Source organism: Ovis aries, chromosome 19 (assembly GCF_016772045.2).
Source record: "Ovis aries strain OAR_USU_Benz2616 breed Rambouillet chromosome 19, ARS-UI_Ramb_v3.0, whole genome shotgun sequence".
In the NCBI taxonomy this organism is placed as follows: domain Eukaryota; kingdom Metazoa; phylum Chordata; class Mammalia; order Artiodactyla; family Bovidae; genus Ovis; species Ovis aries.
Window position 1 is genome coordinate 25,116,008 of NC_056072.1, and position 27,586 is coordinate 25,143,593.

The 27,586-nt window shown below is 38.9% G+C and overlaps 1 protein-coding gene across 1 annotated transcript in view; it reads right to left on the bottom strand.

Moving 5' to 3' along the window:
• The window catches only part of LOC101112602 (contactin-6), a 328,617-nt gene that overhangs the window by 120,518 nt on the left and 180,513 nt on the right, over positions 1-27,586 (bottom strand). Inside the window, 1 exon segment of the mRNA XM_060402851.1 lies at positions 8,222-8,317. Coding sequence (XP_060258834.1) covers positions 8,222-8,317 — 96 coding nt within the window.

Consider the following 27,586-nt stretch of genomic DNA (forward strand, 5'->3'; position numbering starts at 1 on the left):
ACCCAGGGATCAAACTTGGGTCACTGGCATTGCAGGCAGATTCTTTACTGTCTGATCCATCAGGGAAACCCGAACTCCCAGTGTATAGTAGGCATTCATACATTTGCAACTCTGTGGTGTTAAATACTATTTACAGAAGATAACTTCTAAATTTAGTTCTTCAGACCAGAACTTTCTCCCTACACATATCAGTTCAGCTGCCTATTGGAAGTTTTTGGTCTGAAGTTAGACATTTGAAAGTTAACTCGTCTTAAAACAAATCCCTGATTTCCCTCACCCCAAAACCTGCTCTGCCTTTATTGACCTTGTCCCTGTACATGGAACTTCATTCTTCCAACTGCTCAGTTTGGAGTTATCTTTTACACATGTCTTTTTCTTAAAATCTACATTTAATCTTTCAGGAAGTTAATGCAGCTATACCCTCTACATTTTTCCTGAATATGGCTAATTTCCACCTGTCCACTGCTCTCATCCTGGCTTGAGTCACTATTAACTCTAACCTGAATTATTGTAATCACTTTTTAAGTGGTTATATGCTCACTATCATATAGTACATTTTAATGTCACTCAAAGGAAAATCCAAAGGCTGCAAAATATCTTGAAAGTAGTGCCTATATCTTCATCTACTCTCCTGTTTGTTCAGCTTTCTTCCATCATGTCAGACACAGTCCTACCACAGGACCTTTGTGCATGCTGTTCCGACTCCCCAAACTGCTTTTCTCAGTGTCTCATTCATTCCTCTAGTTCTTTTCTCAAATGTCAATGAAGGCTTGTTTGATCTCTTAGAAGACATCAGCAACACCCATTCACTCCCTATGCTCTTTATTTTTCTCCCAAGCTTTTATCATCATTGGCCATACTTATATTTTTAATATAATTTTTACTGTAAGATTCATGGAGTGAAGGACTTTGTTGCTTTGGTCTCCACCATATCCCTAAACCTCAGTAAAATGAGTGGCCCTTAGTAAGTACATAATAAATATTCACTGAGTGAATATATGGTAGAAGTTCAATAATGATGGTTATTATCACTATTATTGTGCCAACAGGAAACTACTGGGCCTATTTACCTAAAACTTTTACCCATTCAAGCAGCATTCACAAGGAATATTGCCACTGCCAATTTGACCTACCTTTACCATTGTGATATATTCAGAAATAGCAAAAACAAAAACACAAACTAATTGGTAGGAAGAAGATATGAAAATTTAGCATGTTTTCTCAATAGGACAATATGATTGTCCTCTTTATTCTCGAACACAATTTTGAGACTTTGCTGAGAATGATTTTCAATTTAGTTTGAATCATCAATATTTTTATTGACGCAAATACAAATGCGGGGCTCAAACAGTAGCGTTATCTTTCTACTACAGACATAGATGCTCCTAACTACTGGCATAAATCCAATTCTTCAACAAACCTAAAAGTTGTATCTGAGGAAAGAATGGAACATTTCCTCTAAAACAAATTTTAAACCTATGATTTTTATGAGCCCAAGATTGAGAGTTTTATATCCAGAAAATAAAGAGAAAGAATGTTGCTTTATTTTCAATATGATAAAACTGTTATTTCACAGTGAAGGTGATTTTAATTATTTTAGACAACATTCATCATTTCTCTACCCTGTCATTTTTAAACAGAATTTCATGTGAGCACAGACTCATTCACTGCACTCATGAAGATCTATTGACTGCTTATTTTCAGATTCATCCAACAGCTTTTGCTTCAAGAGTTTTATGTTCATTTTAAAAATTCAGAGGAAACTCCATTTTCAGTCCTGTTGCAAATTGACTTGTGCAGAATCTTTGTTACAGGTGATGAAGGATGTTAACAAAAGCTCACCCTTGAGCTGAGTGAGATCTCAAGAGGCAAAGGCCTTTCTGCATAGCAGTTCAAAGGCCATTCCAAAGCTGTGACCCCCTCCCCCATATGAATAAGTAAAATAAATGTTATATTGCCATTTTTTGTCCCATGAATCTGTGTTTGTAGAAATGACCTTAGAATTCTCTAAAGACATTGACCCAGATAGAGGGTATGGGGAGGGCGGAGGGAGGGGGGTTCAGGATTGGGAACTCATGTACACCCGTGGCAGATTCATGTTGATGTATGGCAAAACCCATACAGTATTGTAAAGTAAAATAAAGTAAAATAGAAAAATAATAAATAAATAAAACAAGTGATTGATAAATCCCCCCCCCCCCAAAAAAAGACATTGTGGAGGAAAGAAAAGGATTTTATTTAGTTGACTATCCGAATTTTAGTTCTGCCTAGAACCAAGAAGCTAAGTAGGAGAATTGTATTTTTCTGAGGTGTATATCCAAATTAAGGATAAAACATATAACAGATAATGGAAGGGATTGTTAAATATTGTGTGAAGATAAATGAAGTCATAGACTACCCGTGAGAGAGTTTAGGAGAAAGGAAAATGAGGTCTAATGGGGAATGAAATGTTTCAATCTTCTTTCCACCACCCCTTCATTATTACTGACATTTCTCTGAAGTATTTTGAAGTCATATTTTAGGAGAGCAGAAAGGAAGAATGAGTCCGTCTCTACTGGCGTATATCCAGTCACATTCAAGGAGCTTATCTCTGCTAAGGAAGTAGCATTATGGAAGAAAATACGCTTCTCTCCACAGAGTAGAGCAAATGGTTCCTGTTGTGTTTCCAAAAATCACATTTCTAAGAGATACAGCAGAACGTGCCAATTTTGTGTTCTGGTATTACTGTCTCGGTCTCTCTTCTTTTCCACTGTGGGTACCTTGCTGCTAAAATAAACTTTGTCTGTAAATCCTCCCTTCCTAGATCTGCATTTGTTGCTGCCTTAAAAATTGTCCATAAGAATGTCTGCTGAGATCTCCTGTGGTTTATTTGAAAGAAAGGACATCCATATAACAGCACAGCTTCAGTTTGGTTAATGCTGATTATTCTACTATTTCATTGAGTCATGACCAATTATTTTCATGGGAAATCCATTCACACACTTTTTTATTTGTTTGTTTGGGTCCTGGAGCTATTCCTTGTTGGGTAAAGTTCTAGTGTTCAGCCTAGTTGATATTTTTCTTACTCTCCCAACGTTTTTTTTAAAAAATAAACAGACTGAAATATATTTGACAGGCCTTGTTGAGAAAAAAATTGCAAGTTTTTTGTGAACACACTCGAGAGAAAGCATGAAGAATTCAGGATGTTCTGATTTCACATTTAATATGATTTTTCACTTGTTACTGAACACCTTGAGGGATTTGCTGCTGTGGACTAGATAGACCATACATACCAGGCACACATAAAACAGAACCAAATTTTTCAAAAAATGATATGAGAATTTCAGCTCATATGGCCTTCTAGAACTATGGAGTCTGTAGCACCTTTCTTTATGAGAAGTTTTATTAATATTTACAGTGAGTCTTTGCTATTCACATACTGGATATAAAAATAAATTTGGCCTTGCCAACTTTTGCCCCATCTTGCCCTGCTGACTCTGTCTGTCCCAGTTGGTATACTTCTAGGGCATGTCTTTATGACTGCCAGGTGTGCAGGCAGATATGGAGCCTTTAGAGAGATGGAAATAAAGGAAGGAAAGTGAATTATGGCTGACAGAATTCTAAAGTAACCCCCACGGACCCTTGCCCACCATCTGATTATGATGGGATTTATGAATATGGTGAGCCCTCACTTTCATGTGTTAGAATAGATGGCACAGTTGACTTTGAAAGTGGCTTTATCTTTGATGGTGCTGACCTATTCAGATGAGCCCTTCCTGGGCCTGGATAGGGCTAGAGAGATTTGAAGTATTACAGGGAACTGATGTAAAGGAGATTCTCTGTTGCTGGTTTTGAAAATGTAGAGGCATGTGGCAAGAAGTGTGGGCAGCTTCTATAAGATGAGAGTGGCCCTTGACAGCTGACCAGAAAGGACATGGGGACCTTAAGCCTACAACTCTAAGGAAATGAATTCACCCAACCACCTAAATGAGCTTAGAATTATATATATATAATACAAGGAAAATTACAGACAAAGATAAACAATGTCCATCTGTAGAGTTGGCCCACTTTCAGCTAGCTGTCCACTAATGCAATTTAAAGCTTATCTGACAAATAAGTTTCTTTTCTTTCTTGAGGTTTTTTTTTTTTTTGCACAATTCACCCTCACAAAAAGGGGAGGAAAAAAGAAGAATGAATTGTTTTAATGATGTAAAGACACTCTTAGGGCTTTTAGCAAACTGGGAGGTATAAGATTCTTGAAACTAATAAATAACTTGAGGTTGAAGAGTTAACCACGGAGTCTATCCATTGGCAGTTTTTGAAGTCAGAAAGTTCTGCGTTGGAATCTTGTCTTTATTTACTAACTAAAAACTGATTTAGTCTGAGTCTCAATGTTCTTATTTTAAAATTATTATTCTTAATCATTGGAATAGTGGGAATGAGAAAATAAATGGAAAGCCTTATGGTGCTTGCTGAGGGTAACAATTCAACAACTGGTAGTTATTATTGCCATTATTAACATTTAATGACTCAATTAATCCATTAATACTTTAATGAATTAATAATTCTTTGTATAATTGAAGCAAATGGTGTCAATAATCCCCTCAGTTTTGATCTGAGAGAGATATGAAGGAAAACTGAATAGTATTCCAGCATTCCTGTCATTGTAGATATGAGAAAGCCATGGCTCTTAGAAGAAAATCCTTATAATACCTGAATGAAGTCAATATTGATAAATGCCTTTGGAATCCTGCTAGAGCATTATATATCGCAAAACAGAATTTGGTATCAGTCAAATTTGTCATAATTTGCATGCAACAGGTACTCATTATTCAGTTATAACAGACTTAATTTCAGGTGGGTTTTGTATATCTGTGAGTTAATTTCATGATGTTAAACAGGCACTGTTATAATGAAAGCTTTACATGCTTTAAAAGTTTGATACATGAGGCAGGGCGCTCAGGGCTGGTGCACTGGGATGACCCTGAGGGATGGGATGGGGATGGAGGTGGGAGGGAGGGTCAGGATGGGGAACACATGTACACCCACGGCTGATTCATGTGAATGTATGGCAAACCCACCGCAATATTGTAAAGTAATTAGCCTCCAAATAAAATTTAAAAAAAAAGATCAACATATACTTCTTCACTGGTAGGTGACAAGGTGACCAGGGAAAGCTCTCCTACTTTACTGCCTTTTTAAAGTATAATGACATTCATTTAGAAACAGTTTACATGTCTGCTGTTCTTATTTAGAGTAAACAAAGTTGAAACTGGTCTATGATTCTGTCAAGTCTCTTTGACCAGTGTCAGAGGATAAAATGACATAGACCGACAGTACAAACAAACACGATTTGCATGTTTTGCCTTAGATTATGGTACTAGAAAATAACCTTCCTATTGGTAAAAAAAAATGGAGCCCCTGGTGCTCAGATGGTAAAGAGTCTGCCTGCAGTGCGGGAGACTCAGGTTCGATCTCTGTGTTGGGAAGATCTCCTGGAGAAGGAAATGGCAGCCCACTCCATTATTCTTGCCTGGAGAATCCAATGGATGGAGGAGCCTGGCAGGCTACAGTCCATGGGGTCCCAAAGAATTGGACATGACTGAGCGACTTCACTTTCACTTTTTTTTAATTGTTAAAAAATTAGCACTATCAAATTTTTGTGTGCTCTGGAATAGTATCATTTTATCAGATAATGTTGAAAATATTGTAACTCTTCCCTAATATTGCTAGTGAGCAAAGTGACATACCACTCTGTAATAATATTGAATAAAAATATTGCTAACTTCCAATTAGGGTTTGTATGTTTGTTTTTTTCTTTTTGTGTTAGCATTTTGCAAGATTGTATGAAACTGAAAGTAATGGCAAAAATAGCTTCAAGTTTTTTAAGGATCATAAGTAATATTTGTTTTAATATTAGAAGAAAAGTTTTCACTTATTTCTTAAAATTTGTCCATCTATTTCCAAAAATCCTCCTGTTCTGAAGTGGAAATCAATTATAAGAGACATTGGTGGTTAGGATCTATCCAGGGTCTGGGACGCAGACTGCATGGATTTGATGTCTGGCTTCAGGATTACAAGATTCATGACACTGGACCATTTACTTACCCTCTCTGTATCTTAGTATTCTCATTCATAAAACAAGAAACATCATAGTATCTACCTCGACTAGTAAGTCTACAGATTTAAGAATCTAATACATATAAAGTATTTAGATCTGTACTGTATAAGTACTTGCTATTATTATTAAATTAACTATAACATTACTTCAGAAAACTAAGATCATGGCATCTGGTCCTATCACTTCATGGCAAATAGATAGGGAAGCAATGGAAACAGTGAAATACTTTATTTTCATATGATCATTTGGGGCTCCAAAATCACTGCTGATGGTGACTACAGCCATGAAATTAAAAGATGCTTGCTCCTTGGATGAAAAGCTATGACCAACCTAGACAGCATATTAAAAAGCAGAGACATTACTTTGCCAACAAAGGTCTGTCTAGTCAAAGCTATGATTTTTCCAATAGTCCTGTATGGATACGAGAGTTGGACTAGAAAGCTGAGCACCGAAGAGTTGATGCTTTTAAACCGTGGTATTGGGGAAGACTCTTGAGAGTCTCTTGACTGCAAGGAGATCCAACTAGTCCATCCTAAAGGAAATCAGTCCTGAATATTCATTGGAAGGACCGATGCGAAAGCTGAAATTCCAATACTTTAGTCACCTGATGCTAAGAACTGACTCCTTGGAAAAGATCCTGATGCTGGGAAAAATTGAAGGCAGGAGGAGAATGAGAGGACAGAGGATGAAATGGTTGGATGGCATCACTGACTTGATGGACATAAGTTTCAGCAGGTCTCGGGAGTTAGTGATAGACAGGGAAGCCTGGCATGCTGCAGTCCGTGGGGTTGCAAAGAGACAGACAAGACTGAGCAACTGAACTGAACTATAACATAGTGTGGCTTTCCCCTCATAGCTCAGTTGGTAAAGAATCCGCCTGCAATGCAAGAGACCTGGGTTGGATGTCTGTGTTGTGAAGATTCCCTGGAGACAGGAAAGGCTACCCACTCCAGTATTCTGGCCTGGAGAATTCCAGGGGCTTTATCCTCCATGGGGTCACAAACAGTAGGACATGACTAAGAGACTTTCACTTTCACTTTCATAACATAGTGTGATATCGGATTGTACTAACTGAAATGACTTTATGGATATTTTTACACTGACTTCCTCCAGGATCACAGTTGGCTGAGAATCTACCAAATTGTACCAAACTGTCCATATTTTAAGAAATTGCAAACCAGTGGGGTGAGAATCAGTAGATGCTTTAGATCCCTAGCAACTGGGTAGTTCATCAGTTAATCCAGATTCTTCCAAAGCAGAGAATAGCATTTGCTGCTTGATTTTCACCATTGCCAGGAGATAACCTGATTTGGTGTTCCATAACATTTTCTTCCAATTAAATGGGCAGCTTTCCTCTTCCAATAGTTCACATGTTTCCAGAACAGCTGTTGAAATTTGCTTCTCCATGGAACCCAATAATTAAAATAAAATAACAGTCCTAGCTTTCTTTTTAAAATAAAATAGTGGCTGTTAAATTAATTGGTTTATATTCACTAGCTCAAGCTTCCCTGGTGGCTCAGATGGTAAAAGCGTCTGTCCGCAATGTGGGAGACCTGGGTTCGATCCCTGGGTCAGGAAGAACCCCTGGAGAAGGGAATGGAAACCCACTCCAGTACTCTTGCCTGGAAAATTTCATGGCTGGAGGAACCTGGTGGGCTATAGTCCATGGGTTGCAAAGAGTCGGACACGACTGAGCAACTTCACTTTTCACACTTTCATTAGCTCGTTTAACACTCATGACTGTCCTATAGTATAGGCATCAGTTAGTATCTCTACTTTACAGCTGAGGAAATTGAGCCTAAAACGTTTAAACAAATCATTCTTTGTCATGTAGGGTGACCACAGATTACAGCTGTGATCATTTCACTGCAAAGCCCCAATGCTCACACATGTGTACAGGGCCATACTGCTTCTCTTTAAGGACATATCTGTTGAGTGAGTGATTGAATACATGTTTTTAAAAGAAAAGATTTGGATTAAGACTTGATACAGCAGGATGAGCCAGAAAAACTTTCATAGTCCCTTAGATTTGATGGAGGGCTACCACTGGCACTAAGGACTACTATGCCTACTTTATTCCCTGAGTGGCCGAATTACTGGTGTGACCGAAAGTAACCATACCTCCAAAGTGTGGTGGTGGGCCACAGAGAAGCACCACGCCTTGGCCTTCTCGGACGGACACTGTGCTTCTTGTTTTGGTTTCAAAGTCTTCGATATCTTGAAAAACAGAAAAGCAGGTTTAGAACGAATTGTTTTGCAGAACAAAATGTAAAGAAGAAAAAACTGGCAATAGCAATGAACACTCACACTTGTCTGACCAAAAGATTTAGTTGATAATCAATTGATGTACACTGGTTATACCTCTCAAAATCTTGCCTTTCCTTTTTTTATTTTAGTACAACTATGCAGAATATATGATAAAGACATTTATTAACATAACTCACTATCTGTTTTATTCTCCCAGGCAGCCTGAAGCTCAACAGGAAATCTTTTAAACACAGCACATATTTACTTTTCTGCCCAAGGAAGGCATGATTTAAAAGAGGTATATGGCAAGTTTGCTGCAATCTTCTAGCATTTTAGATTAATGGTACCCATTTTGATATGGGGATGAAGCCTGTGAGAGCTTAGCTTGGAATGCTGTGAGGGAAAGAATTATATGTGACTGAACCAACAAGATAAAAGGTAAATCTTCTAATTTCTCTTGATCTACTCCCTCACAAAGCAGTTTCATGGTCCTATTTGGAGTGTTGTAATTTCCTACAACACTGAAGAATCATAGACATTCAGTGTTGGAAGAGAGCTTACTGTCTTGTTAAGCTATCCATCAGAGTTATAAATCATTCAACATTCCTAGAAAATGGTCACCCAGCCTCTAGAAAGGGCTAAACTGTATAACTTGTCTGAACCTTAGTTTCTTTGCCTGGAAAATCACTTGTATTCATTCATTCATTCAGTCAGTCAGTGATTTAACAAATTTGTATTGAATACCTACTAAAAGATAGGAAGGGTATTAAGGGTAAAGGATGCATTAGTAAATAAAGCAGACATAGATATTGCCCTTATTATATTCACTAAAGGTAAAAGTAGAAGACCAATTACAAAACATAAAACATATATATACACATACATATAAATATGATTTGCATGTTGTAATAATTGTTGTAGAGACTGCTAGTTGTCTACCAAAATCTACTGCCCTTTCTTTCACAGTAATAGGTTTATAGGTTTATAGAATAAATATTACACTTTTTAACCAAAGATATTTTTCCAGACATATTTTGCAGCTGAATAGAAAAAGTAGAAACTCACATTTTCTGAACTTTCACTTATTATGTTTGAGAGGAAATATCCAAAAAAATTTGTTGTTCTCCATCTACACACCAAGTGTTAATACCATCTAGATGGCCAATGGTGTGAGAAATATATTGTATTTCTCACACGCTTTATCTTTCCAAGTATTATTTCCCAAATGAGTATTCTTTTTGTGCACTTTGCTTCCTTCTCATGAATGACAATTAAAAAAAATCACTAGACCTGATACGTAAATTTCATATATATATATATGAACATTGAGTGGAAAATGTTGGATCCTACCAAAAAAAGATAACCCACGTACAAGGGCAAAGGAGAGCCCCAGAAAGATGGTAGGAGGGATGAAATCGCATTTAGAATCAAACCCCTTACCCACCAGAGATCCTCAGAGGGCTCAAACTAACCTTTTGGGCACCAGGACCCAGAGACCTCATAGAGACTGAGCCAGAACTGTGGCAAAACAAGTGGAAGTGATGGAGTTCCAGTTAAACTATTTCAAATCCTAAAAGATGATGCTGTGAAAGTGCTGCACTCAATAAGCCAGCAAATTTGGAAAACTCAGCAGTGGCCATGGGACTGGAAAAGGTCAGTTTTCATTCCAATCCCAAAGAAAGGCAATGCTAAAGAATGTTCAAACTACCACACAGTTGCACTCATCTCACATGCTAGTAAAGTAATGCTCAAAATTCTCCAAGCCAGGCCTTCAATAGTATGTGAACTGTGAACTTCCAGATGTTCAAGCTGAATTTAGAAAAGACAGAGGAACCAGAGATCAAATTGCCAACATCTACTGGATCATCAAAAAACGCAAGAGAGTTCCAGAAAAACATCTGCTTTATTGACTATGCCAAGCCTTTGATTGTGTGGATCACAACAAACTGTAGAAAATTCTTCAAGAGATGGAAATGCCAGACCACCTGACCTGCCTCCTGAAAAATCTGTATGCAGGTCAAGAAGCAACAGTTAGAAATGGACATTTAACAACAGACTGGTTCCAAATAGGGAAAGGAGTACATCAAGGCTGTAATTGTCACCCTGCTTATTTAACTTATATGCAGAGTACATCATGTGAGATGCTGGGTTGGATGAAACACAACCTGGAATCAAGATTGCTGGGAGAAATATTAGTAACCTCAGATATGCAGATGACACTACCCTTATGGCAGAAGGTGAAGAAGAATTAAAGAACCTATTGGTGAAAGTGAAAGAGGAGAGTAAAAAATTTGGCATAAAATAACATCCTGAAAACTAAGATCATGGCATCCAGTCACATCACTTCATGGCAAATAGATGGGGAAACAGTGGGAACAGTGACAGTTTATTTTGGGGGGCTCCAAAATCACTGCAGATGGTGACTGCAGTCATGAAATGAAAGGACTCTTGCTCCTTGGAAGAAAAGTTATGACCAACCTAGACAGCATATTAAAAAGCAGAGACATGCAGTAGTCATGTATGGATGTGAGGGTTGGACTATAAAGAAAGCTGAGCACCAAAGGATTGATCCTTTTGAACTGGTGTTGGAGAAGACTCTTGAGAGTCCCTTGGACTGCAAGTAGATCCAATCAGTCAATCCTAAAGGAGATCAGTCCTGAATATTCATTGGAAGGCTGATGTTGAAGCTGAAACTCCAATACTTTGGCCACCTGATGTGAAGAACTGACTCATTGGGAAAGACCCTGATGCTGGGAAAGATTGAAGGTGGGAGAAGTGGACGACAGAGGATGAGATGGTTGGATGGGAAGTTGGTGATGGACAGGGAAGTCTGGCATGCTGCAGTCCATGGGGTCACAGAGAGTCAGACACGACTGAACAACTGAACTGAACTGATGTAATATATATATGTAATTTCATATATATGTGTATATATACATATATATGCTCTACTTTTAATAATGAAAATATTTGTCCAAGATATAGTCTGCTTCTTCCCAACTAAATCCCTTTCCCTTTAAATCTTCAGCAGTCATTAGCCTTACACCTGCTTAGGATCTAGAAAGCTAAAGTTTCTCAGTCATGTTCACCTCTTGTGTCCGCAGGGACTAAACAGTCCATTGAATTCTCTAGGCCAGAATACTGGAGTGGGTAGCCTTTCCCTTTTCCAGGGAATCTTCCCAACCCAGGGATCAAACCCAGGTCTTCCACATTGCAGGCAGATTCTTTACCAGCTGAGCCACAATGGAAGTACAAGAATACTGAAGTGGGTAGCCCATCCCTTCTCCAGTGGATCTTCCCGACTCAGGAATTGAACCAGAGTCTCCTGCATTGCAGGTAGATTCTTTACCAACTGAGCTATCAGGGAACTAGAGTGCCTTGCATGTTTCTTCTCAGTTCAGATCAGTTCAGTCGCTCAGTCGTGTCTGACTCTTTGTGACCCCATGAATCGCAGCACGCCAGGCCTCCCTGTCCATCACCATCTCCCGGAGTTCACTCACACTCACGTCCATCAAGTCTGTGATGCTATCCAGCCATCTCATCCTGGGTCGTCCCTTCTCCTCCTGCCCCCAATCTCTCCCAGCATCAGAGTCTTTTCCAATGAATCAACTCTTCACATGAGGTGGCCAAAGTACTGGAGCTTCAGCTTTAGCTTCATTCCTTCCAAAGAAATCCCAAGGTTGATCTCCTTCAGAATGGACTGGTTGGATCTCCTTGCAGTCCAAGGGACCCTCAAGAGTCTTCTCCAACACCACAGTTCAAATGTATCAATTCTTCGGTGCTCAGCCTTCTTCACAGTCCAACTCTCACATCCATACATGACCACAGGAAAAACCATAGCCTTGACTAGATGGATCTTAGTCGGCAAAGTAATGTCTCTGCTTTTGAATATACTATCTAGGTTGGTCATAACTTTTCTTCCAAGGAGTAAGTGTCTTGTAATTTCATGGCTGCAGTCACCATCTGCAGTAATTTTGGAGCCCCCCAAAATAAAGTCTGACACTGTTTCCACTGTTTCCCCAACTTTTCCGCTCTCCTCTTTCACTTTCATTAAGAGGCTTTTTAGCTCCTCTTCACTTTCTGCCATAAGGGTGGTGTCATCTGCATATCTGAGGTTATTGATATTTCTCCTGGCAATCTTGATTCCAGCTTGTGTTTCTTCCAGTCCAGCATTTCTCATGATGTACTCTGCATATAAGTTAAATAAGCAGGGTGACAATATACAGCCTTGACGTACTCCTTTTCCTATTTGGAACCTGTCTGTTGTTCCATGTCCAGTTCTAACTGTTGCTTCCTGACCTGCATACAGATTTCTTAAGAGGCAGGTCAGGTGGTCTGGTATTCCCATCTCTTTCAGAACTTTCCACAGTTTCTTGTGATGCACACAGTCAAAGGCTTTGGCATACTCGATAAAGCAAAAATAGATGTTTTTCTGGAACTCTTGCTTTTTCCATTATCCAGCGGATGTTGGCAATTTGATCTCTGGTTCCTCTGCCTTTTCTAAAACCAGCTTGAATCTAGAGGATTTTTAAACAAATGCGCCCCCCTTTCTTCTTTGGCTCTAGTATAACTGTTAGCCCATAACATGTTGGTACACTTAACGTGAATTACTGACTAGACTTGTTTGCATTATTTTACATATTACTCATTATAAATCAGGCTAACAAACTGTATTTATAACCAAAATTAAGATATTGTTCCTATTTCTAGCAGTGATAACAAGTCAGAATTTTAGGTTTGGTTTTTTTTTTTCCCCCATTACTATTATCATTGAAAGGTCTCATTAAATTGTCATGACTCTTTAATGGTCATAAAAACAAAAGCTGTCACAAAGGAGTAGAGAGAAATTGAATGATTGTATGAAATTAACAAGCTTTCAATTACATTCTCTCAGTGTCCCATTTTCAGTGTTCCATGCTCAAACTAACATCAATCATGTTTTCAGTGTTAATCAGAAGCCATTATAGCACGCTGTTGATAAGACCATGGGTACTTTAATATATTCTGTGTTAACTTCCACTTAAATAACATCCACTTGTAACATAATTTCTTCATGCCTTTTATGATTACAATGGGGTTTCTATTAGCTAACATAAAAGGAAATCAACTTCTTTTGAAAGTCACCCAAGTTCTGTTAGCAATCAAAAAAGCACAATCATTTTAAAATAGTACTAGTTCACAGGTTTTAATTAATAATTCAGATTTTAAAACTGTTTAATAGCACAGAGATCATAGACAAGATCTAATTTTACCTTAAGTGCCATTTCATGTGAATATACTTTGAACAAAATCTGTTTTAAGTATCCAACCTGTATTTCAAGTACATTTCTGCCAGCCAGCAACATAATGTAATTCACATAATTTTGAAGCAATGTACAGTGAAGGTAGCCATACAAACCCAGTGATATTTTTTTTTCCCGGTAAGACCTTTATAAACTCCAGATTTATTCTTCTATAAGGAGAAGCCAGAGAGAACCACTCTGTTCTGTTTTTGTCCTATCCATTTTTTGCTTAAGAGAAAAATAGCTTAGTGTGGGATCGTTCCCTGAGATGGTCTCAAATTTTACATTATTTGGAGAAATTCCCATAAACCACAAAGGTGACCTGCCCAGGCTGTCCTGGTACTCAAGGCACAAGTCCTGCCGTGCTGGTTGCTATTAAAGACCCCAATTGTCGAGGTTGCTCTCATTAAGCCATTCTGATGACCAGGGCTTATCGGATCCTGCGGTTTTATTGCTGGTTTTGGAGGAAGCATTTGGCAGGAGCATAAGCAAAAATGCAGTCACAAACAAGGCTCTGTTCCAAAGGCCAGCAGGAAGTGCCTGAGAATGGCCCATAAAATGAGCTTTAAAGAATTACTGGGCCATATGCTCTCTCCTGGAGCAACCAAGGTGCGGTGGAGGGAAAAGGGCCACCAAAATGTACTTAAAATTAAGTCCAAGCAATGCTAAGCATTGCAATGCCTAATTGTAAGGAGAATAAATCTTTGCAGCTGCCACATGTAGGAATGAATCTCAGCCCAATTAAAGCAAGAAAACTGTGTATTGGCTGCCAAGACCCGAGGATCACAGTCAGAGGATATGTTTGGTGGTGCCAGCCCCCATCACAGAAGGAGGCCAGTCGTTTGCCAACTCTCATAACTGAGAGGAAGTCTGTGGGTACCCAAGGTTTGTTGACCCCGACCAAGAGAACAGCACCTGAAAAGATAGAGATAGGAAAATCTTCACCAGGAAAAGGTCCATGCTTCAAGCCGGACGTAGAGTACTTGAGTTATCCAAAGTAAAAATAATACCATTTATTGAATCTTTCTTGATTGGCAATGCATGAATTACTTTGTTACAGTGTTTTAAATCTTCTTTATGTTTCCTTTATTCTTTCATATATCAAGAATAACTACTATGTACCAAACACTCAGTGAAGCAGTTTCATTGAATCTTCATGATGACCCTGGAATGTAGATACCAATATCACATTCCTTTAACAAAGGAGAATATTGAGGTTCATGGTGGATTAGCAACTGACTGAAGACCACACAGTTTCTACTTGTCAAGGCAGAACTGAAAAGGAGATAGTCTGGTTCCGGGACTCACTCTCGCAAGCAACATGTTATTCTGTTATTCTTTCCAGATGTTAACTGGGATGTCCCTGCCACTCGCAACATGTAAACTGGCGTAAACTGCCACTCCAAGCCCAAACAAACCAACACGAAAGCTCAGTGCCTTTCCAAAGAATTCTGCAAATTCTTGGGTTGGTGTGGGAAGTGCTGTGTTGTCAGCCTTTAGAAATAGTTCCCTGGTGGCTCAGATGGTAAAGAATCTGCCTGCCAATGCAGGAGACCTCGGTTCAGTCCCTAAGTTGGGAAGATCCTAAACCTAACCCTAACCCCAGGAGAAGGAAATGGCAACCCACTTCAGTATTCTTGCCGAGACTTTCATGGACAGAGAAGCCTGCTGGGCTGCAGTCCATGGGGTTGCAAAGAGTTGAACATGTCTGAGTGACTAACACTTTCACTTTTCCACTTTCCCTCTCTGATATCCTTACTCCTATGCATCTTTTCTTTCTTTTTTTTTCCCTTTTTCCCTCCACATGTGTTCTTGGTTTGTCTCCATCCACCTGTCCATGCAAAGCAGGAACTCAGCCACTTATCTTGGCCTACACACAGAAATACACACCTGCTAACAGTCATGACCAACTCTGTGCGACCCCATAGACAGCAGCCCACCAGGCTCCCCCGTCCCTGGGATTCTCCAGGCAAGAACACTGGAGTGGGTTGCCATTTCCTTCTCCAATGCATGAAAGTGAAAAGTGAAAGTGAAGTCACTTAGTCATGTCCGACTCGTAGCGACTCCATAGACTGCAGCCCACCAGGCTTCTCCGTCCATGGGATTTTCCAGACAAGAGTACTGGAATGGGGTGCCATTGCCTTCTCTGCACCTGCTAACACACACACACACACACACACACACACACATTATCACACTTTGTTCCTCTATTGTCAAGCTTATTGATTTAGTAATATGTGACCCAAACACCTTAAAATCCAATATAAGATATTTACTTCTTAAAAGTTATTTAGTTCTTTCCTTCTGTAACTTATGTCTATTCTTTCTCTTTTTTCCATAATGTTCCCACTACAGTCCTCTCTTTGAAGAGCAAGGGAAATCTAAATCTTCCCATTTTCTTCTGCAAAGAAGTCCACCTCCCTCCAGCTCCATCTAGGAAACTCAGAAATTGATGGATCTATCCTACTTCACAGTGCTTGTAAGTAAAGGAAATAAAATTTAATTTCCAATATCGTTGTTCTAGAGGACATTTGCTTAACCCCTTAACTGCCCCTCTAACTAGCATCTAATCAAAGACACAGACCATATAATCTACCCCCAGACCAGCGCTCATTTTCTCTCTTTTGACACCTCAAAAGTAATTTTGATTACTTTGAGGATGTAAAATCTGATTTTCAGCTCTAAGATTTCCTTTACTCTGCTCCTGGGTCTCCATCAATCAAATATTGTTTTCCCCCTTTGCAAATCCTCTGAAGAAGCCTCAGAATTAAGAGCTGGTGCTGAATTAAACAGGACCAAGGAGCACGTGTTCACCTTCATGATACAGCTCCCACACTGGAGGTCCATGTTCTTGTTTTTGCCCATGGAAAACATCTTCTTGTGCCAGAAGCTGGAACTTTGCCCAGTGAAAGGGAACTGGTAAAAATTACCAAGAATAATTCTCTAGTTCTGCTTTAGTCCTGCTGAATTCCCAGATACAACATGTATAGCTTTTGTAATCAAAATACTCTTTATGAATCTCAAGACATTGCAGTAAGGTGATTCTGAATTTATATCTCTATTAACTTGCTCCTTGGAAGAGCGCTGCTCATGGAGAACACCAAAATTGTTACTATTTCCTATTTCTTGGGTGGCTTTGAATAAGCTGAAATTCTTGGTACTATAATTAATTTTCCCAGGTCTTTATTAAGTGGTGCACAAAAATATGTCTACTTAGACCAGTTTCATTTTCCACCATCATTTCCAAGATGATTTCCACCACATTTTCAGTTGCAGAGTTTGCAATATTACTATGTTTCCTAGTACAACTCAGTAACATGATATAACCTAACAAAGCACAATACTACTGTCAAATTCTGTAAAAGGGGCAATAGCTAAGTCTTGATATTTGGCATAAATTTGGAGTGGTTATATGCAAGCAGGAAGTAAAGAGATACTTTAAGAGAGTCTGGTGTCAAATCCATTTACAAACCATGTTAAAATTTCTCTTTTTTAGGTGTAAAGAGATTTTTATAAAAATTCAGAAATAAATGGAGAGAGCAAGTGAGCTGGTCTTTGGTTTTCTGAGAATAATGAATCTAATGAGAACCATTTCCTCATGTTTTTTAAGAAAAATATATAGAATAATAGTGAGGAGGGGGCTGAAAGATTTTTTTTCCTATTGGCTTAGCATCAAGATTTTCAGAGAGAAAAGTATTTTATAAACAGAACAAGGAAACAACTATGAAATAATTGGTCTATTATAATATACATTCAAGACTGGATTTGAATTTCTATCAATGGGCTCATTTTTTATGACTAATGATGGTAAAAGCAGTGTAAGCTATGACTGAAAAAAAAAATTTCTAATCGTGACTTGTTCATCTTGCTTTCTAAATTTGCACAATCCCTATAGTTAAAACTAGGTGAATGAGAGAGAAGCAGAAGTGAAGGATGGACCAATATAAGTTTGATAGCATAGGACAGATTGAGACGTCAGGATAATGAAGAGTGCAGATCTTCAGTGTTTCTGAAAAGAAAAGAAGTTTAAGTAGGCATGCAAAGATTAAACATCCCACTAAGGAATTATGCACCAGATAATTGGTGATGGAACAAAATGATCAAGAACACAGATTGAGGATTAGACAGAATAAGTTCAAGTGGATAATAGATAATAGTTAGCTGTTGATACAGGGCAGATTCCATAGTTTCTTTCTATCTCAGTTCTCACCACTTTAAATAGAGCTACTGGTAATTCACTGGAGGTTCAGTGGTTAGGAGATGGCACTTTCATTACTATGGCTCGGGTTCAGTCCTTGGTAAGGAAATTAAGATCCCACAAGCTGCAAGGCCAAAAATAAATAAATAAATAAACAAACAAACAAATAAATAAATGGAGCTCCCAAGAGCACCTGTGTCAGAGAAATAGAGATGCAATATCTCTAAAACTTATAAAAGATGCTAGGAACTAAATATATGTTATTGGGAACTGTGTATTGTTAATGATCAACAAAAGAAGGATGTTTAGAAATTTTAAATGGGTTTCATTTTCTGTTCTCATCTCAGTGTCTGATGATGTAATAAAATGAATTTTCTTAAAGACTGAGTATGGAACGCCCTTTTCTGCTCAACCAGTGGCCAGCTCAAATGCTCAGTGAATTAATGAAAGAAAAAAAGACTGAAACTCAAAGCATATGCATTTTATTCCAAGCACTGCCACATCATATTGTATTTTACTGTAGAGAATGTTTCGCCAATTTGACAGGAGTGTTAGATGGAGGGTCATTGCACCTCTCTGCTCATAAAGCTACACAGCCCAGCTGGAGGCAGAAGTAAACCTCGCAGCCTGGTGAATGAGTAGCCAGAAAAATCCCAGGCTGTTCTGCTTTTTCTTGGTCTTGGATTGTGCCTTTTGGCAAATGCTTACTTTCCTGCCTTTTATTCCACAAGAAGGACAGTACCAGTATATTTTTAGTCAGTAATCTCTAATCTCTAAAGGGATTTATTAAGGCTATTTGTGCTCCTTGATTCATAAATGATACAAGTATTGCTCAAGTGAAAAAAGAGGAGTATTTGAAAGAGGTCAATCCTCAGGTGAATAAAGGATGCACTGTGCAGTGTTGGAGAAGACTCTTGAGAGTTCTTTGGACAGCAAGGAGATCCAACCAGTCCATCCTAAAGGAAATCAGTTCTGAATATTCATTGGAAGGATTGACGCTGAAGCTGAAACTCCAATACTTTGGCGACCTAATGTGAAGAACTGACTCATTGGAAAAGATCCCGATGCTGGGAAAGATTGAAGGTGGGAGGAGAAGGGGAGACAGAGGATGAGATGGTTGGATGGCATCACTGACTCAATGAGCATGAGTTTGAGTAGGCTTCGGGAGTTGGTGATGGACAGGAAAGCCTGGTGTGCTGTGGTCCTTATTGTCGCAGAGGTGGACATGATTGAGCGACTGAACTGAACTGATAGCATATGCGAAGAAATGGACTCAGATGTGTGTCTGTGTGTGTGTGAGAGAGAGAGACAGAGAAAAAGAGAGAGAGAGAGAGAGAGAGAGAGAGAGAGAGAGAGAGAGATCAAGGTTATCTTTTTTGTGGAATGAACATTTGAAGATTTTGTTGAGGAGCCATGAATGGCAGCGAGAAAGTATTCCATTTTGACCATCAAAGTAGCTAATCTGAAGAATTCTGGGATTTAATTGGATTTCAGTAAAAAATTTGAATGCATCCACTAAGCTTGAAGGGGCACAGTGAAAGGGGCTTTCCAGCACAATGGAAGGAAATTCTTGTTTATTGACCTAGTTCTCAGTTACTGAAACTTTATAAACACCATAACATTTAATCTTCACAGTGTCCTTGAGATATAGCTACTATGACACAAAGTTCAGAAAGGTTAAGTAATTTACCCAAGGCTGAACAGCTAGAAGAGGTCCAGAAAGGGACTCCTACCTAATTCTGACTCCAGAAGCATTTTCAGCTCTTCAGGATACCACTCTGGTCATACCATGGAGGGAGAGGGGAAAACCAGAGGAAGGGGAGAAGGGGCCAAGAGGAAGGCAAAGCAGAATTTCTTTTTATCCAAAAGTCTTCCTGCATTTTTGGAAAGAAAGTCCTAGCCTGGTATAAAAGTCCTCACACATGGTAGCAAAAAAAGCCAAACTGATCACTGGCCTCCCAGAGGTCTGAGGGAGTTCAGGCAGAGCTTCAGTTGTAATTAGCTCCTGTGCCAGATCATCAGCTAAGGGAGCTGGAGGTATTAGTTTTGGTGGAAAATATGGTGAACCTATGTCCTTACAGGAGCAATCTCACTCTTCTCTCCCTTTTGATCCATTTTTGTGATGCTCATTACAGTAAAAGGGAGTGATTTCTTTGAAGTATGGCTCTAGGCTCCTTGGTAAGAGGGATAAATATGAACAGCTACACCAACCAGAGTTCTCTCCTACAGAGTACGTAATATGCCCTTTTATTCATCATGATGGTTTAATCAGAAAGTTCGATTTCAAAATTTGCAACCTATGTAGAATATAAAAGGTAGAGTTTTCAAGGAAATGGGGCAGAACTCCTAGCAAAAATGTGTTACTACTCCTGCTTAAACATAGAGTATGAAATGAAATCTTTTCAAAGACCTCCCACACACTTAAGCTCTGAGTTTACCAGAGTTTTTATTCTATGGATTTCAATTTGCAAGAACTTCCACAACTAAAATTAGAGAGATTGACTTTATGGTTGTTGCTAAATACTTTTTTTTTTTTCCTATTATATTGTTTTACTCTGAGCAAGGTCTTTGGAGTCACAGATGCAATCTGCATTTTCTTTGCAGCTTTCATCGGCTCAGCCGTCAGGGGAACTGAGGTTCACTGATAAGGACTTTTGCATGCATTGTCATTTAGAGACAGAAAGGGAGAGACCAGAGAGAGAGCAGAAGCCAGAGCCAGAGTGTGCACCTAATTTAAATAAAATCCCATTGTTTTCCCAAGCACTTTCACTTCTTTCATCTTTGTAACTACTTATAGTAACCTTGACAGGGTCACAGGGAAGATATTAGTAATATATGGAATAGATATACTTGGTTGTATGGGTGATGCACTTAAGCGTTATACAAACAAATATATATATTTTTTTCATTTTAAAAGCTGCGCATTACTCTTTAAAAATTTCTTCTTATCATAAATGACACTAATTTTCTGAATACACTGGTCATAAATATGTACTTTTAAACAAACATATTTACTAAAAATATAAAATCAATTTGATTGGGAAAAATAAATAATGTATATGTGGTGCCTGAATATTTTTCAAACCCCACAGTTAATATATAGATGCCTGAAGTTTCAGCTCAGTTCAGCCGCTCAGTCATGTCCAACTCTTTGCAACTCCATGGACTGCAGCATGCCAGTCCATTGCCAACTCCCAGAGTTGACTCAAACTCCTGTCCTGAAGTTTGGGTATGATTTAAGAAAATGCGCCATTTGAGCTCCAGAGGATATGGTGGATCAGGAGACAGGACACTTTTGAGAGAACGAGAGGTGGTTTGTATTAGGAGTGAACAGGAATGGGATTGGGAGGTAGAGGGGAGAGAGAAATGGAAGTCAGCTTATAGAATTCTAAAGGTCTTTTGGAAAAAGTTTACTCAACCTAAAGTAGCTTGTGTTCTTGTGTCAATACATCTTTCCTCCCCTAGAGTTTTATAAGTGTTTTGTTACAAACCAAAGACAATGTGAGTGTATTTAGCAAGTGCATTATGTGGCAGACAGAACTAAAAGCTCCATCCACTCTTGGATCAAAACCAGGGTGAAGAAAAGAAGGAAAACTGTATGAGGCTGTGCAGAGATAGAGGTGGAGCTGGACGTGATGGTTGGAATGAATGACTGTCCACTGGGATGCACATGAATCTGAACACTGATTCTCCTATAGAACAGTGAGTAGATTTTATCCAGATTTGAAGAGTCACAAAGCGCCTACTGGTAGTAGTTTCATATAAATGAAATTGGTCTGGGTTATAGTACTTCAATCTGACAAAGTTGAAATTGTTACTTTCAGCCTCAGACTCATTCTGCGGAATCTCTCAGGTTCTCCTTAAGTATCTGCATCTCATAGACAAGTGCTCAAGAAGTAATGGTTGATTTAACACATAAAAAATAAGTGAATTGCTTGTATTTCATAAACATCATAAGAATCTCTTAAATATAGTTTACTCATTAGTTCGTGTATCATAAAAATACTTATAAACACTGCTGTTGCTGCTGCTAAGTCACTTCAGTTGTGTCAGACTCTGTGCGGCCCCATAGAAGGCAGCCCACCAGGCTCCCCCGTTCCTGGGATTCTCCAGGCAAGAACACTGGAGTGGGTTGCCATTTCCTTCTCCAATGCATGAAAGTGAAAAGTGAAAGTGAAGTAGCTCAGTAGTGTCAGACTCCTAGGGACCCCTACCCAACTGCAATTGTGTGTATGACTTCCTTGTGAAGAATAAGTAAATGGACTTGTTTTTGTATTCCCCAGTGCTGGCACAGAGTATGAACTCAGAGAAATAAAAGTGACTTTAAATCACTTACCAAATTATTTAAGCTTCTTAAGAGTTAAATTTGGAGTTAGGGTTATGTTTTCCCTGGTGGCTCAAACGATTAAAGAATCTGCCTGCAATGCAGGAGACCAGAATTTGATCCCTGGGTTGGGAACATCCTCTAGAGAAAGGAATGGCCACCCACTGGAGTATTCTTGCCTGGAGAGTTCCATGGACAGAGGAGCCTGGCGGGCTATAGTCCATGGGGTCCCAAAGAGTCAGACATGACTGAGCTACTAACACACATATCCGGGTTAGGTTATGTTATGCTCCTTCTTGCCACTTCATCTGTTGTTCAGGAAAACTCAGTGAATACTTTTCTTTCATGTTTCTCAGAACACAAACTTTCTTCTCTTTAGAGTCCTTTGCTCTTTTGTTTCCTTTGCTTGAAAAATTCCTCCAGATCCCCACATTGCTGGAATTCTTTCTGACATTCAAATTTCTGACTACATGCTGCCTTCTTAGGGAAACCTCTCTTGGACAAACAATTTAAAATAGCAGCTCCCTATCACTCTCTACATTTTTCCCTAAAGGTCTAATCACTGTCAGAAATGGTGATTGGTTTAATTTATTTCAAGTTTTCCAAATTAGACTATAAGGAGAATAGGGACCTTGTCTTCCTGCTGTAACTAGGTCAGTGCTCACAAAAAGCAGGTATTAAACAAGTACATGTTTAATGCATTAATAAATAATTATAACTCTAAAGTGAATTGTGAATGCAAGATAACTACCTGTTCAGTTCAGTTCAGTCGCTCAGTCGTGTCCGACTCTTTGTGACCCCATGAATCGCAGCACACCAGGCCTCCCTGTCCATCACCAACTCCCGGAGTTCACCCAGACTCACGTCCATTGAGTCAGTTATACCATCCAGCCATCTCATCCTGGGTCGTCCCCTTCTCCTCCTGCCCCCAATCCCTCCCAGCATCAGAGTCTTTTCCAATGAGTCAGCTCTTCGCATGAGGTGGCCAAAGTACTGGAGCTTCAGCTTTAGCATCATTCCTTCCAAAGAAATCCCAGGGCTGATCTCCTTCAGAATGGACTGGTTGGAGAGTCAACCATATTTTCTTCCAGAATTGAAGAGAGGATAAGACCAATTTTTCTTGGATCATTGAAGATTTCAGAGAGAAAAGGCTAGGATTTATTCTGAAAAATGACATGGTAGCCAGACTCTACAACAGCCCCCCAGTGAACTTCCTCTGGTACCTTCCTGCCACATTATACTAGGATTGGTCTATGTGCCCAAGGTTATGGCAGAAATGATGGCTCATTGCCTCTGAAATTTGATTATAAAAGATCATGGCCCAGGAGAGAGAGAGCCAAACCCGAGAGGAAGTTTATTTGTTTTATATAAAAGGAAAGAGTGGTCACATAGTTGAAAGATAGTGTTTGGGCTTTGAATCTAGATAAGCCTGTGTTTTAATTTAGTTCTTAGATTTATAAAGTGTGAGACACTAAAAAGTTTACTTTTCAGCTATTTTTATAGTGTTCCTTAATATACATAGCATCTCATACCTAAAGGATATTCAACAATCATTTGTTGGAAAGAATGGATAGGTAAATCAAATCTATAAATTGGTTTTTAAAATAATTATGTTATTTGGTTATTGTGAGAATAAATGAAATACTGTAAGTAACCAGTTTAAATACTATGTCAAATAACCGTCAATAAGTTACATGTTTCCCTAATAAGTATGTACTATGATTATGCATATTTTGCACTGTAGTCTTTTAGTCACTCAGTCGTGTCTGACTCTTTGCAACCCTGTACAGTCCTCGCAGGACGGTAGCCTACGAGGTTCCTCTGTTCATGGAATTCTCCTGGCAAGAATCCTGGAAGTGGGTTGCCATTTCATTCTTCAGGGAGTCTTCCTGACTCAGCCATTGAACCTACATCTCCTTCATTGGCAGGAAGATTCTTTACCACTGAACCACCAGGGAAGCCACATGTGAAATGCTAAATGTGAAAGCTTAAGAAAACTTGCCAAAAGGTCACTGAACTAGTAATTAATTGCTGGAGTTAAAGTTTCAAATCCCAAGGAGCTACAGTTTTTTTTAACCACGATGATCTTGTTGATGTAGTACATTCTAATTTCTGCTGCAGTCCTAGTCTGTTCACTGTCTGACCTAGATGTGTTTGCATGGCAGGGCCAGAAGTTTACTTAAAGCATTCTAAATGAAAAGTAGGGACTGATATAAAGCTATCAGGAGAAATCTCATGCAAACAAATATAGGAAACATGTCTGAGGACAGGAAGGCCATCAGACAGTTGTTCCCTTCCTCCATCTCTCTATTTCTTTATTGCTGGTAAATCATCAGGGTCTTGGTCATCTCTGCTTTCTTTGAGCTTCTGTCCCATTCTCGTCTCTGCACATCAGTCTCCCTGTATTTACTTATATTTCATGCAGCCATAAAATATCAAGACTATATATTCCTTTGCCTTAACATAGCTACTTTATATACTTCTCAGCTCTTGAATCTACAGTGAATTTGGCTTGTGTCTCTTACTTGAAATATTTGAGATGTTGAATGTCAGATGTCTATGACTATAGAAAAGAAGTTACCCATCCAGCAACTAGACTTACTCTTTTATAAGACAGGTAGAAACTGTAATTATTATCTTCAGCACAATGATTAATCAAGGAGATCACTGTCCAATTGCCTCAATTAGGTATTTCAGAGTAGAGTAAGTACAGTCCAATCACTTATTCAGTAATCAGAAGCAACTGAAAAATAACCTATTTACTTAGAAATACTGGAGCCAGGTATATGGAAAACATAAAATTTCTGATTTGCTATCTTTGAACTTTTATGTATCCTCTTACCTTATTACATAAGTCTCTATGACCTTTTAAATTAAAACTGTCATAGATGTAAATACCAAACCAAATTTCTTGAATTTTCTCACATTATGACTGTCACTTATAAAACCAAAAGTGATGTAATTCTTTTGAGACATGATTGTAAGCCACTGTAGATGCCCCCATATCCCCTCAGCCCCTCTAGAAGGCCACCTGACACGTTGGGAGGTAATTACAAGGTGATGACATGCTACCTTCAGCACCTGGGTCTCTCCGCCTGAAACTACTCTATGGACTTATTTATTCCTTGAACATAGTATGACTTGCATCCCAGGTATGCCAGCTGGGGATTTAATGTCCTCAGGAGTGGCCCTCAACCTAGGAGGTAAGAGAATTGGTAGGTAAGTACTCCAGCTTCCTTGCCCTGTGATGGGGCAATCATGTGGTGTGTTCTATGCAGCTTCTCAGAGGGGTCTACTGTACTGATAACTTACTCTCTAGCTTCCTTTTTGTGGGTTTTCTCTCTTTCCTTTATAATTCCTTTCTCCTTCACCACTCTGCCTGAAATTGCCTTCATCCAAATCCTCATCATGAATTCTAATTTTGAAGAAAGTCAAGCAAACAGACAGAATATACTATGGACATTTAAAACAAGCTTTATCCACTAATTTATTAAGCAACTACTCTTTGCCAAGGACTGTTCCAGAAGCTGAAAATGCAGCAGTGAGCTAAACAGGCAAAGAGAGTCATCTCCTGTGGGAAACCCGTGTTTCTCTCTGTCTCTCTTAATGGCACACATGGAGTTTCCTCAAGCTTCACATTAAGTTTGAACAGCCAGTATTTTTATTTCTTCATAAAGCAGAGAATATGATGCCTTACAGAAACAAATCAATTTTTGTTTTTCTTTCAGTGAATTATTACCTAAAACATCAAACAAGGTGAATTTATTGTTGTTACCACTATTAAAATGTTGAAGAGAGGCAGAGAAATTCACAATGGTATTCAGCAGCCCAAACATGCCACAACATCAAACATCTGCCCCGAATCCACCTTTGGGACTACACAGTTAATGGTATAAAATATTAAGACTCACCTCTGGACCATAAGAGGTGCTGTGTTGCATAGTAAGTACAGATGGATCCTCTGATGCTTTGAGTCTGAACCCCCATGTGGAAGCCACAGGCAGGCAAGGCAATTGGCTTGCCAAAGCAAAAAAATGTTTTTGATATTCCGTTTTTGAAAAGTTCTTTTGCTTGTCATCACAAAGTCACTTAAAATCAGGGAGTCAATTTTGTATTCAAGAGGTTCTCTTTCTATCAGCAAATGGTTTATAGGCACTTTCACTAACTCACTTCTCTAAAAGAAATAGGATTTAATCTGCTTTGGCTTAAGGATATCCCTGCCTAAAGACAAAGGAATGGCATAGATAACCCACTAAGAACCCATTATGCCTCAAAATCTGTGAAAATTTCTTCACATTTTTTGCTTCACATTCAAAGCATTTTGGTTGTGATCACTGAAAGACAGACTTTCTTTATTCATCTAACTTTTTATATACTCTCATATACAAAGAATCTACCTGCAATATGGGAGACCGGGGTTCGACCCCTGGGTCGAAGGGAGATCCCCTGGAGAAGGGAATGACAACCCACTCCAGTATTCTTGCCTGGAGAATCCTGTGGACAGAGGAGCCTAGTGGGCTACAGTCCATGGGGTCTCAATGAATCGGACACAACTGAGTGACTTACACTTTCACATACATCATATACTTTCATATGTTTGTTTGCATATATATATATATTTAACTGTATACTATGCATTTTATGTATTAATACATTTATATATGCATGTCCCTAGTAATTCAATAGATCCTCAAAATAATTTTTAATGTAGATACAGAGCTAATGCTGCTCTAATTTAAAAAAATGAGATAATGAGGGCGCAAAATGAAACCTGCTCAAACTCATACATCTTGTCATAGAACCAGTTCATTTATCTCCAAGTTCCTGCCTCTTTCCAATATTTCAGGCTGACTTTACATATCTTGCATTAAGTCTTCTACACTTTGCCATACCAGTAAGTTCATAACTAAATTTTCTCTAGATAAAAATGTAAACACTTAAAATAATAACCATCCAGGGTCCTGTGAATGATAAAAAAAATACTATGCCATATTTCATTTTATTAAATAAAAAAAATTAACCTATTTCATACATGGAAACATCTCACAGAAATAGATTTTTGTATCATTTTTATTCCTATTGATTAATAAGAAAAGCATTAAGGAATAAGCATTTAAAAAGTTGGGGTCCCAGGATGAGCCTGACTTCAAATGTTCCTGTACCATGTCTTAGAAAATTACATGACCTTTGTCAGCTCCTGTCTCAGTTCAGTTCAGTTCAGTTCAGTTCAGTGGCTCAGTCATGTCCGACTCTTTGCGACCCCATGAATCGCAGCACACCAGGCCGCCCTGTCCATCACCAGCTCCGGGAGTTCACTCAGACTCACGTCCATCGAGTCAGTGATGCCATCCAGCCATCTCATCCTCTGTCGTCCCCTTCTCCTTCTGCCCCCAATACCTCCCAGCATCAAAGTCTTTTCCAATGAATCAACTCTT